The 11,044-nt window shown below is 32.5% G+C and overlaps 1 protein-coding gene across 22 annotated transcripts; it reads left to right on the top strand.

Annotated features, from left to right (window-relative positions):
- The first annotated feature begins 2,889 nt into the window (after nt 1–2,889).
- On the top strand, nt 2,890–6,889 carry LOC120072740. Of its 22 annotated transcripts, none has more exons than XR_005480590.1 (5): nt 2,890–3,315; nt 3,877–3,926; nt 4,230–4,364; nt 5,929–6,033; nt 6,419–6,889. XR_005480590.1 is itself a non-coding variant. In XM_039025213.1 (3 exons), the coding sequence occupies exons 1-3, from the start codon at nt 3,334–3,336 to the stop codon at nt 6,532–6,534; spliced, it is 363 nt and encodes a 120-aa protein (XP_038881141.1). In that variant the 5' UTR covers nt 3,333; the 3' UTR covers nt 6,535–6,889. The 22 variants fall into 22 exon arrangements, 1 of the variants encoding a protein (XP_038881141.1); XR_005480588.1 differs by lacking the exon at nt 5,929–6,033 and adding an exon at nt 4,526–4,605; XR_005480591.1 differs by lacking the exon at nt 5,929–6,033 and adding an exon at nt 4,476–4,525.
- The last annotated feature ends 4,155 nt before the right edge of the window (nt 6,890–11,044 follow it).

The raw sequence follows: 11,044 nt of genomic DNA, 5'->3' as shown, positions 1-11,044 counted from the left end.
GAGAGCGAAATCCTAGCAAAGAGCGAGAATGAGAGAGCAAGATCTTAGGAGAGAGTGAGAGTCTTCACTTTTAATTTGAACTTTCCATAGGAAAATATATATAAAAAAAAGAGAAACGACCTAATAATCATACTATAATTGAATAATCATTAGATTATAATTGAAATATATTAGATTATTATTATACTATAATTGAATAATCATTAGACAAATATTGAATATATAGATTATTATATATAATTAATTAATCATTAGACAATAAAATGAATAATTGAATATATTAGATTATTATACTATAAATTGAATATATAGATTATTATAATGTAAAACTTTATTGATTACCAAAAAAAAAAAGAATTGAATACAGTAGATTATTATAAAAAAAAATTGAATATACAATAAATTATAGTAAAAAAATTGAATATACAATAAAATGAAATATATAATAAAAAATTATTTATTATTCAATCCTAACTATCTGGAGCCCGTCTTAGGTAACGAAGGACACTTCCTTCCAATTATGTCCTAACTGGTTACAAAAATCCACATCATTGGTCGAGTAGCTGGTTCTGTCCAATCCATCTCGTTGTGATAATGTGAAACTTTTCAGGTGTCAGTTTATGTTTATCGTGTCGGGTGTCCAGTTTCAAATTCAAAAGTTCAACAAAGCAATTGAAGATATCAAAGGAATAAATTGGAGTTGTCTAAGTTTTTTTTTACAACATTAGTTTAGAGCAATGGACTTGCACATGATGGAGGGATTCAGAATAATGGGTGGATGACGACAAATCTATCAGAGTGCATAAATGGAGCCCTCAAAGGAGCTCGAATGTTGCTTATAAATGCTCTTGCTCAGATAACATTCTTCAAATGCGTGAACTATTTTGAGAAAATAATAGCAGAAATAAGGGATGCATTGGAGCGTCAAGATAAACCCAGGACCTGTTGATCCCAATGTTTTGTACGACCAGTCCATTCATCGATCATATGTTGTATGGCGAGATCGTACTACTGGAGAAATATCTTGTAGACGTCGAGAGACATGATTTATTCAGTTGGACTGGCATCTGATCACTGCTTTAGTCGAGAGATGGAGGCCCGAGACGCATACATTCTATATATTTGTTGGAGAGTGCACTATCACTCTACAAGACTATAAATGATGAGTGAAAGTCTGTTTTCAGATCAAGTCATTTTGTTCACTTGATGTTCCTGCCACTGTTAGCTAACCTCCATGATGCGGGGTGGTATTCGTGGGGTGGAGCATGCTTGGCATGGTTGTATAGACAACTATGCAAAGCAACAAGATTTGAGGTTCGAGAGATAGCTGAGTCTTTCATACTTTTGCAACTATGGGCTTGGGAGCAATTTTCAACAATGGCTCCACAGCTACATCATGTTAATGACGCTCAGTTAGTTGAACGAGCCTACAATTCTCGGTATGTTGTTTTAATTTAATTTAATTTTTATATCATTGATCTAGTTAATTTAAATTCTAAATTATCAATTTAAAAATTTAGGTGGAGAGACAAAATTTGTGTAACTAGGACAGCCACACATGTAGTCAACCAGTATAGATACATGTTTGATCTGCTTCAACCTGAACAGGTACATTACACCAAACCTAATTAATTATTTTATTTATATTTTTATTGTATTGTCTTTAATATTCTCTAATATAATATTTTGTGTTTCAGGTTATTTGGGAGCCGTACAAAATTATTGTGCATACTTTGCCTAATTTTTGTACGAATGGTCAAAACATATGGCAGATGATGAGTCCTCTCATATGTTTTCACATTAGTGAGTGGCATCTTCCTGGTAATGCGACAATTCGGTTTTCAGCAGGATATCCCATCGCCTTGTAATACTGAACCCGTACGGCATGATATTAACCTAAGGACTGGAGATTGGTCCGAAAAAGTTGCACATTTGGTAGTGCGATGGCACTATCGTGCAAGGTTTATTGCAGTGGGGGTTTCTCTTGAACAGTTTGACACATATGTCACTCCAAAATATATTCATTGATATAATAATATCACAAGGCGCTACGTCACTCGTCCGGGAGCAGCTGTGGGTCATCTGGTAAATGAATGAATATTATCTAATTTTTTTAATTTAAATTTATTTTAAATATTGTCTAATTGTTTTATAATTCACAGAGATCGAACAACAGTAGACTCCGTGAGGTTGCGAATGATCCGAACCAGGTTCTTGCTATATGTAGTGACAACCAAAGCTATATGGAAGAAATTCATTATATGTACGATATACCTATTGTTCCTCCACCAGCTCCTAGACATAGAGGACTTGTTCGAGAAGAGGATGAGTTTGATGAGGTTGCACATAATGTGGAAGAGTTGCCCTCTATGATGAGGTTGCACATAATGTAGAGGACTTGTTCGGGAAGAACCCGAGCAACCTCAAGTTCGAAGTCGACGACGACAACCAACTCGAAATCGACGACGTCCGTCCTGTGGGACAAATTGATTTTTGTAATTATTTTTATATAAATGAGATATTTAATTTACATTTTTTTTTTATTTTTATGAGTTATTATTTTTTTAATTTATTCTTTTTAGAGTTTAAATAAAATAATAAATATTTTTAGATTTTTTTTTTTATAAAATGGAAAAAAAAAAATTAGAAAGAAAAAAGTGGAATGTGTAATAATTAAAAAGGAAAAAAAAAAAGGAAAAATTTGTACGGTATTCTCGCTCTCTATCAAAATCTCGCTCTCGCTCAAATTCTCGCTCTCTCTCATAATCCGTTTGTCGAATATTGAACCATCGACTTATTCAAAATAACATTTTTTTTTACGAATAGATTGAAAACAACTATATTTTCTTAAATAGTTTCTAAAAGTACAATACCCTTCTTTGCCTTCGTTTTCCGATTGTTTCGTGGGACCAAAAGTTTCTCCGCTACACAATTTCAGTTTCTTTCCACATTTCATCGATGGAATTCACTCATCGCGTTTCAAGTTCATCTTTACTTTTTTCATGGTTCCATGTTGACTGTACCGTATTTTAGCGACTGCTTTCTCAACCATCCTCTGTTTGCTTTGACTGAAAATGGTTGGGAAAATTGCCCTCCCACTTCACCATGAAAGCTTTGCTCACCATTAATATGCTCATCTTCTCTGTTTTCATCAATTAATCAACAAGTTATTACTACAGCCTTCCCTTTTCAGAAAGCCCGTCTTTATTATCCCGGATGGATCCAACCTGGTCTTTCAATCAATGCAGCATCTTTTTTTTTCCTGCTTTTTCTTGTGGGGCTGTGAAAATTCTGTTCGAACATATTCATTCAGCTGTAAGTATTAATGGCTATATGAACGAAAATGTTTTTTTATTCGAAATTCAGATTTTATGTTATTGTGATTTTCTGTGGTTTCATGGGTATCCCGTCTTAGAGGACATGGAATCTTGGTTGGCAATTGATAGTTTTCCAATTCTATATGCTTACTCATGTGGAATTAGGGCTGCATTTTTTCTCTCCAACCCCGTTTGTCTTCAGTTTCATGAATTGTAAGTTCAGATATTATTTGATACATTGTTAACTCTGAAGACGAACTTAATATTGTACCATCATAGCATGCTGCTTATACTAGAGGTTCATTTTCAAAATTAGTTTGTAGTTTATATTGTTCATTACACTGTCTGATGATGGTCCAGATTTACGTTGTAAATAAATATTTCATGGGACCCTATTTAAACCCAGTTGTTTTATTCTTGTGCAATTACTTTGCGTTTCTAACTGACATCGTAGGGTGCAATTTGTTTTACTCTTTACGAGAAAATTTACTGTTTTTTACTTTTAGTGAAGAATGATTAGACCTATTTTTATTATTTATTATTTGGTCATGGAGATTAGGGATAACACCCACATGGATATTGGAATTCTCTCTTGGGCTGCTGTAAACTGTAAGTAACACTAGTCTCTTTACAGTTTCCCCTGCGCTTCTCGGTGCGCTTCTATTTTCCTTATTTGAATACCAGATGTTCTTAAAGCCAATAGACGCATTCATGCATTCTATCTCTTGGATGTTTTAATCAGACTAAGTAAATTTTAACTGCTTTAGGGTTTAATTTTAGCTGCCTTTTATCTCTAATTTCCTGATGCAAAGAGCGTGTCTGCAACATAGTCTTTGCGTCCCTTTTCTTTTAATTGTTTTCACTGATAAAGATCTGTCGCTTCAACATATGGATACTATTACTATTTCACAGGTTAAGCACTATTAAGAAATGGAGAGTCACGAGAGTAGTAGTGTAGCACAGGGTATGGTGATGCAAAACTATAATGTGTTGGTGACTTGAAGATGTAATCAGTTAAAACTCAGGTTCCCATGAGATTGACAAAAGGTATCTAATTTGAAAGCTATGTTTTTATTTCTTTCGCAACATTCTGTTGAGAGGTCATTTTGGGTTTAACATTCTGTTGAGAGGTCATTTTGGGTTTGTCATATATAGCAGTTGAGAACAATGGGGGTGATTAAGGACGTTACGTATCTTCCATTCATCAGGTTCGTGAGAAGATGAGAGTGGCTTCAATGATTGAGTAACAATGGTCGAAATTTGAGAACTTATGTTGGTCAATATTTTGGTATGACTTGATTTTTAATCTGGGATGTGTACTTTAAATTTTGATAATTATATGCAAGTTGCGGGAACAGATCATGGCTTTAGAGGTAGTCAGTGTTTTAAAAATCCCACTGAGGCGCCTGGCTAGTCAGGGCTTCGGCATCTCGCTTCAAAGAAGTGAGGCTCTCTTAATGAAGCATGCGTGAGGTGCACGCCTTAGTGCCTCAAGTTTGATTTACTACTTTATTTTTTAATATTTTCTTAAACTTTTTATCATCTTATTGTTCATCATACTATATTTTTTACCTTTTTTTATTGTGTGCTGCATAATATTTTCCTGCACTTAAGTTCCTGAGGTTTATTGCTCTTTAGTGCGCCTCAAACTATAATACGAGAGGTTTTCAATACTAGGAATTTTTTTGACCCCATTTGATAGCTATTTGGTCTTTGAAAATTAAGCTTATAAACAATTACTTCCACTCTTAAATTTCTATGTTTTATTTTCCACTTCCTACTAATGTTTTCAAAAACCAAGTCAAGTTGAAAACTAAAAAAGTTTCAAAATTTTGTTTTTATGTTTTAAATTGGACTACAAATTCAATTTTTTTAATGAATATATATATAAGGGTGAAAATCATAATTGGACAATTTGGGAGAAAACAAGCATAAATTTAAAAAATAAAAAACTAAAAACAAAATTGTTATCAAATGCGACCTTTGTTGATGGGTTTTTTTAAGATCATATGTACGATGGGGAAAGTGCTTTTGGATGGCTTATGGGTTTACGACCTTACTTAAATAGGATCTATTCTATATGTTGTACAATTGTGTCCTTAAGTTCTAAGGATGGCTCGTGGGCTTCAAATATGATTTGTTTTCTAGGTTACTAAGTATTGAAAGAGACACACAATTTTGTCCTTTAAATCAAGCCAAGTAATTTCTAATTTTCCCCCTTCTGAAGGATTTATGAGTTGTTTCATCCCCTTGTTTTAATGCACTCATGCTATTTTGTTTCTTTAATTGAAACTAAATAACTTCCCACTTTTTTGAAACATTGCTTCCTCTCTATCTTATTATCTCTCCTCGTTTTAAATAACTGATGCTTCTTGAAAAACCCAAAAAAAAAAAAAAACAAAAACAAAAACAAAAGGAAATGATAAGTGGCAGATATAGATTGATTGATTTGATCCCGTCACTAAATTTGACAGCTCATTCTTGTTTTCTGTTTCATTTGAAGCCACTTTGAACTCTGGTCTTTTTTTGGTCACCTTTAAGGACTCCGAAAAATGTAGAGAAGAGTTACTGATTTTAGCTCTATTTTTTATTTATCCTTCTAAATTTACAGGGATATGGCACACAAAGAACTTAAAAGACAAACCAGTTCATAGAATCCTAGAAAGAAAAAAGTAAATGGCACATGAACTATGAAATGGCACATGTGCAAGTTCAGGTACTTAGGGTGCACGTGTAATTTGGCTTGGCCACTCATTGCAAGGAAATAACAGTGAAGTGTGTGTTATTATATTATTGTCTTTGGTAAACTTGCATAGTAACGTAATATTGCAGTTTATGTTCTACTTACTACTTGGAAACTAGAAGTTAATGTGGTTGTCAAAATTTATTAGTTTCAAATTAAATCTCATCCTTGCCTGAGTATTTATATAATCCATATTTTTTTTATTTTCGTTTTAAAGTTATTGATATTTTGGTGGGGATAAAGAGCCAAGTCAGTCAATTGGTCGTATTTGATTATATTTTTTAAATTTATTTCCTTTTGACTTTGAGAGCCCAACCATCCTTTTCAGAACACCTGCCTAATGGGACTTTTTTTTCAGACGAAAATTTTCAAGGCCTGAAGGACCTTCATCTGGCATTACTGGTCAAGCTGGTGACGTGCAAATTGGTTTGTTGGATTAAATGTGAAGTTCGGATGAATTCTCAGTGCCATTAACATGTGGGTTGAGATATGTGCGTCTTTATTTCTTAGTTTATTGTTTTTATTCACAAATCTGACCTGCCAGCTGCCAGCCTTTTCAATTTGCAACTTTTCCATCATCTTCTTGAGGAACATAGCGAGTCAAAGTGATGGTGAATGGAGGTTCAATTTTGGCATATAGACTCCCCTTACTTCCGTTGTTCCATATTCTCCTTATCCGGACCTGAAATTCATGTTTTAAGTCATAGTTCTAGTCTCATGTAAACAATACACCAATTCTTTTGTTTTAGTTTTCGATATCTTGATTGGCATGTATAAAACTATAGTCCCAGTTTGTTGCATATATTACAGGATTGGAATTCTTCTTGTAGTCTTTTATGTTGTCGCTTATTTATTGAATCTCTTGAGGTATTTGTAGTTACGTGCCACAGACAGTTGATGGCTGCATAGGGGGGGACCATTTTTGTAGTAGTGAGGACATCAGAGTAGTAAAAGCGACTTTGATTAGAATTATTTCTTGAGAAAACAATAAGCCGACCTACTGCATATATGATTTTCAGTTTCCACATAGCTCTGGCTAGATTTAATGACAAGAGAAACATCAATTTTTTAGAAATCAAGGAAAGACAATACAACGAGGTCACTTTCTCGTCGGTTCATGTTTCTATGATGTGTGATTATTAAGATTTTCCCGTGTTTGGAATGACGAGGGATATATGATTTTTTTTCTTTTTTGCAAAGGTATTGTAATTAAATTGTGGGGTGGGGTAATCGAACCTCAAACCTCGAGGTTGATAGTATGAATATTATGCCAATTGAGCTACGCTCTTATCGGCGAGGGATATATGGTTTTTCTTAAACAATATGTTGACTTATCACTTCTCTAGGTAAATATTTCGTCTAATGGTGAGAAATTGAGAATTGTATCAGTAGTTTAGGCATGGGAATGCATTTTTTGTCATACCATTCCGTAGTTTTAGCAAAAATAAAAATTGGATCTTCTATGGCATAATCCAAAATACTACTAGATGCATAATCTCTCGTAATAAAATATTGTACAATAGAATCTGAAGATGCATTCATGAATGATAGTTTTAGACTTCTTAATAAGTTTCCACCTCGGAGCAGCTCTATGGTTTGAATTTTTCATGACTGAAAGACCAGGTCTATAATAATTGTTAGCTTTGCTAACCCATACTGTTATTTTCTTTTATTTTTGCGCTGTATTAGCTAGTTTTTAATTATTTTTTTTCTTTTGATGAGCACAGGAGGTCAACAGAGTTGTTTCTTGCCCGTTGCCACCAGCTACATTTATCCATAATCCTCCTCGTTTATGAGTTGAATTAGGCATAAAAACCTAATGATTTGAATTATGACACTAGCCGAAATAACCCCACACCCAATCACGTAAGATTTGAATTGAGTTAGGGTTGAATGAAGTGAAGCTAATGGCAAGAGTTGATGAACCAACTTGACATTGTTAGACTTTGGCCCAAACCATTTAAGTTGTATTCATCGTGTATTTTTTAGGTTACATCGTGGCCTAAAGTGAGGGTCTGTTTGGCTTTTCAAATGCTTAAGAAAATCTTGAAAAATCATTCCAAACAGGTCTTAAGGCGCATACACACTGGCAGTCTCTTCTTTCCACATGTCAACTCAAGTCTTGTAGCAGCGCAGGAAAACCCCATAACTGAAGTTTTGATGCATTTTTAATTAATCTAACTTATGTGAGGCTGTTGCAGGTATTGATAATACTGTGTTGTACTTGCACAGGCCTGATGAAATACCAATACGAATTTAAAACAGTGCTATCAGCCATCGGTTCAGGTACAGCCACCACTCAATGCCCCCTTCTTCCACTTAATTCATCCATAAACTTTTCAATTTATTCAAATATCATCAATGTGTTTAGGCCCAATTTTCACATGCCAATTCTTACAGTATTGTCTTTTCCGTAACATTATTAAATGAAATTTAGAGTATATGTGAATTCATTTGTGTACCCAACTGTTGACACATTAACATTGTTGCTTAATAGGACTTTTAAGTTTTTGTTTTAACCAATGGGTTATGTATTTTTCACTAATGAAACACAATTCTGTGTGGTATTTGACTTTATGTGATTTAATATTTTGTTGACTAGAATATAATTTTTTTTTTAATATAGCTCAATAATGTGTGTTGTATTTGTAAAAGTTATAGGTATCATTTGTGTAATATAGAAATGGGCTCAGTATGTAATGTATGTAATGATTAGCTTTGCAATTTGATAGATTGGTGCATTCACTAAAGCGGCCGAAGAAATTTATATTACTTTTGATGTGGTCATGAAATTGGAATGGAGCCAGCGAAAAGACTTGTGGGCTACGTTGAATTGATGGATGAGATTTATAATTAAATATCTTCAATTTAATCTCGTTGAAGATTTTAAAAGAAAATGAGAAAATTTTACTCGTTTGTGCATAATTAAATGGGCTTGTGGATGTATATATAGTGTCAACAAAAAAAAAATGCCTTGGTTATTATGACTCAGAATAAAATGCATTTTAAGATTTGGGGTATGGTTGAGACTAATAGGTTGTTTCTAGGAATACAACAAAAATTCGAAAAATCAAATCAATCTAAATCAAACTAATTGTTTGGTTTGTTTTGTTTTTTAGTATAAAATTGGACATCTTGATTTGTATTTGGAGAAAACAAAAAAGTACTAGTTTGGATCGAATTTTTTATTAGAAAAATCCATCAAAACCAAACCAATCCAATGGTATATACCTACTCTTAGAGATAAACTATATTTTAGTATTTTAATTATTATGATGTATTTATATTTGTTGTTTATGCAAATATATATATATATATCCAATTATTGTGGAGTTTCTATATTTTTATTTGGAAAAGTGTCAAAAAAAAATGTCAAATTTCAATTTATGAAAATGAAATAGACACAATTTTTTCAATGGTTTTGTTCTTTATTGGACATTGGTTTGGAGTTGTTTCACACAAGCGTAAATTATGGTACATATTTGTATGTGTATAGAAAGTAGGTATTATTTGTTATTGAGGTTCATAATTACAGTTTAAGTCTCATTCAATAATTTTTTTAGATTTTTTTAAACAAAAAAAATATTTAGGCCTCATTTGATGAGATTTGGATTTTTATTTCTAATTTTTTAAAATCAAGCTTATTAACATTTATTTCATCTTTAAATTTATAGCTTGGTTGTCTAGTTTCTACTAATATTTTCAAAAACTTCCAATAATGTAGCTATCAATCTCTCATGGTCTGAGGTTCGATTTTCTCTACCTACATTTTAATTACAATACTTTTGCAAAAAATAAAAAAACTAAGCCAATTTTTAAAAATTAAAAAAATAGTCTTTAAAAAAATTAAAATTTGGCTAGAATTAATTCTTATTTAAAAAGATAGATAAGAAATTAAAAGAAAATTGAATCAATTTTTAAAAATAAAAAATAGTTACCAAATGGGGTCTCAAGAATTTTGATTTAGAATTTGATGAATTCAAATTTTTATTTAGAGATGTGAAAATCATAATAAAATGAGATCAAAGGGAATATTTACAATCAAAATCACTTACTTTTTATGGAATGTAGAATACTAGTGTACATAAGAGTAGTTCTCCCACTTTATTTCAAAGCAACTTTGGAAAACTAGGACCAAGATTTATTAATTAAGATGTCCAAATAAATTTCATGTGTATTCTATGTAGCTGGTGAGGAACCCTCTTCCTGGGGACAAATAATTGAGAAGAGGGCTGTCTCATTTTCATTAATATTGGTATTCTTTGTGATGTCATGACTAACTGAAGTCTCTGAAATTATTGGTTGTGGTTCTTTGAGTTATGAGATATGCTTATTTGGACAAGGTGATTATGATCGGAAAATAAAATTGGGAAGCTAGAAGCAATACCCTATTCTAAGGTCAGATTGTTGGCGGTATTTGCATTGATCGACACACTGATGTGGGTTAGGAGATTATAGGATGAGTGCTTTGGGATCACTTGGGTCATACGCACATTACAAATTTAAAGTTCTTTCGAAATTGTGAGGTTAAGTTTCTCGAAACATTTATCATTAACAAGGACCTCTCAATGATTCAAACATTTCACTTTACAGTAGAATTTGATTTGTTTGGTGATTGTTTAGTTGTTTAATAACAAGACTAGTGGACTCTTATAATTTTTTTTCATTATTGATGACACTCAATAAAGGGCCCAAGGAAGCCTTCTCCATTTATGGCTTCTTTCAACTTCTGGTGTATTTAAGGATTTAGAAGAGCAAATTTCTACTCTTATCCAAACTTTCTATTATTTGTGTCTAATGATGTAATCATGTAGATCTTGTTTTTTCTCTTAAACAATATTGTTATCAAATGAGGTCTTAGTTCTTAAAATTAAGTGGAATTTATGACTAGTTTCTTAATTTTGCAGTTGGGTTCTAAAATGATTCGTATATTTTTTTTTAAAAAATTAGTTAATTCTAATTGTAGGAACCAAAAACAAATTTC

The sequence above is a fragment of the Benincasa hispida genome, chromosome 3 (assembly GCF_009727055.1).
Source record: "Benincasa hispida cultivar B227 chromosome 3, ASM972705v1, whole genome shotgun sequence".
NCBI classification, from domain to species: Eukaryota; Viridiplantae; Streptophyta; class Magnoliopsida; order Cucurbitales; family Cucurbitaceae; genus Benincasa; species Benincasa hispida.
This window is presented reverse-complemented; position numbering and strand designations above follow the sequence as displayed.

What these genes read in the sequence shown, in the direction of transcription:
- LOC120072740 (XM_039025213.1), top strand. Translation starts at nt 3,334, where the DNA reads ATGAACGAAAATGTTTTTTTATTCGAAATTCAGATTTTATGTTATTGT. An exon ending in TGTCTTCAGTTTCATGAATT is followed by an intron (nt 3,531 to 3,876) that starts GTAAGTTCAGAT and finishes CATGGAGATTAG; the next exon opens with GGATAACACCCACATGGATA. An exon ending in CTCTTGGGCTGCTGTAAACT is followed by an intron (nt 3,927 to 6,418) that starts GTAAGTAACACT and finishes CTTTTTTTTCAG; the next exon opens with ACGAAAATTTTCAAGGCCTG.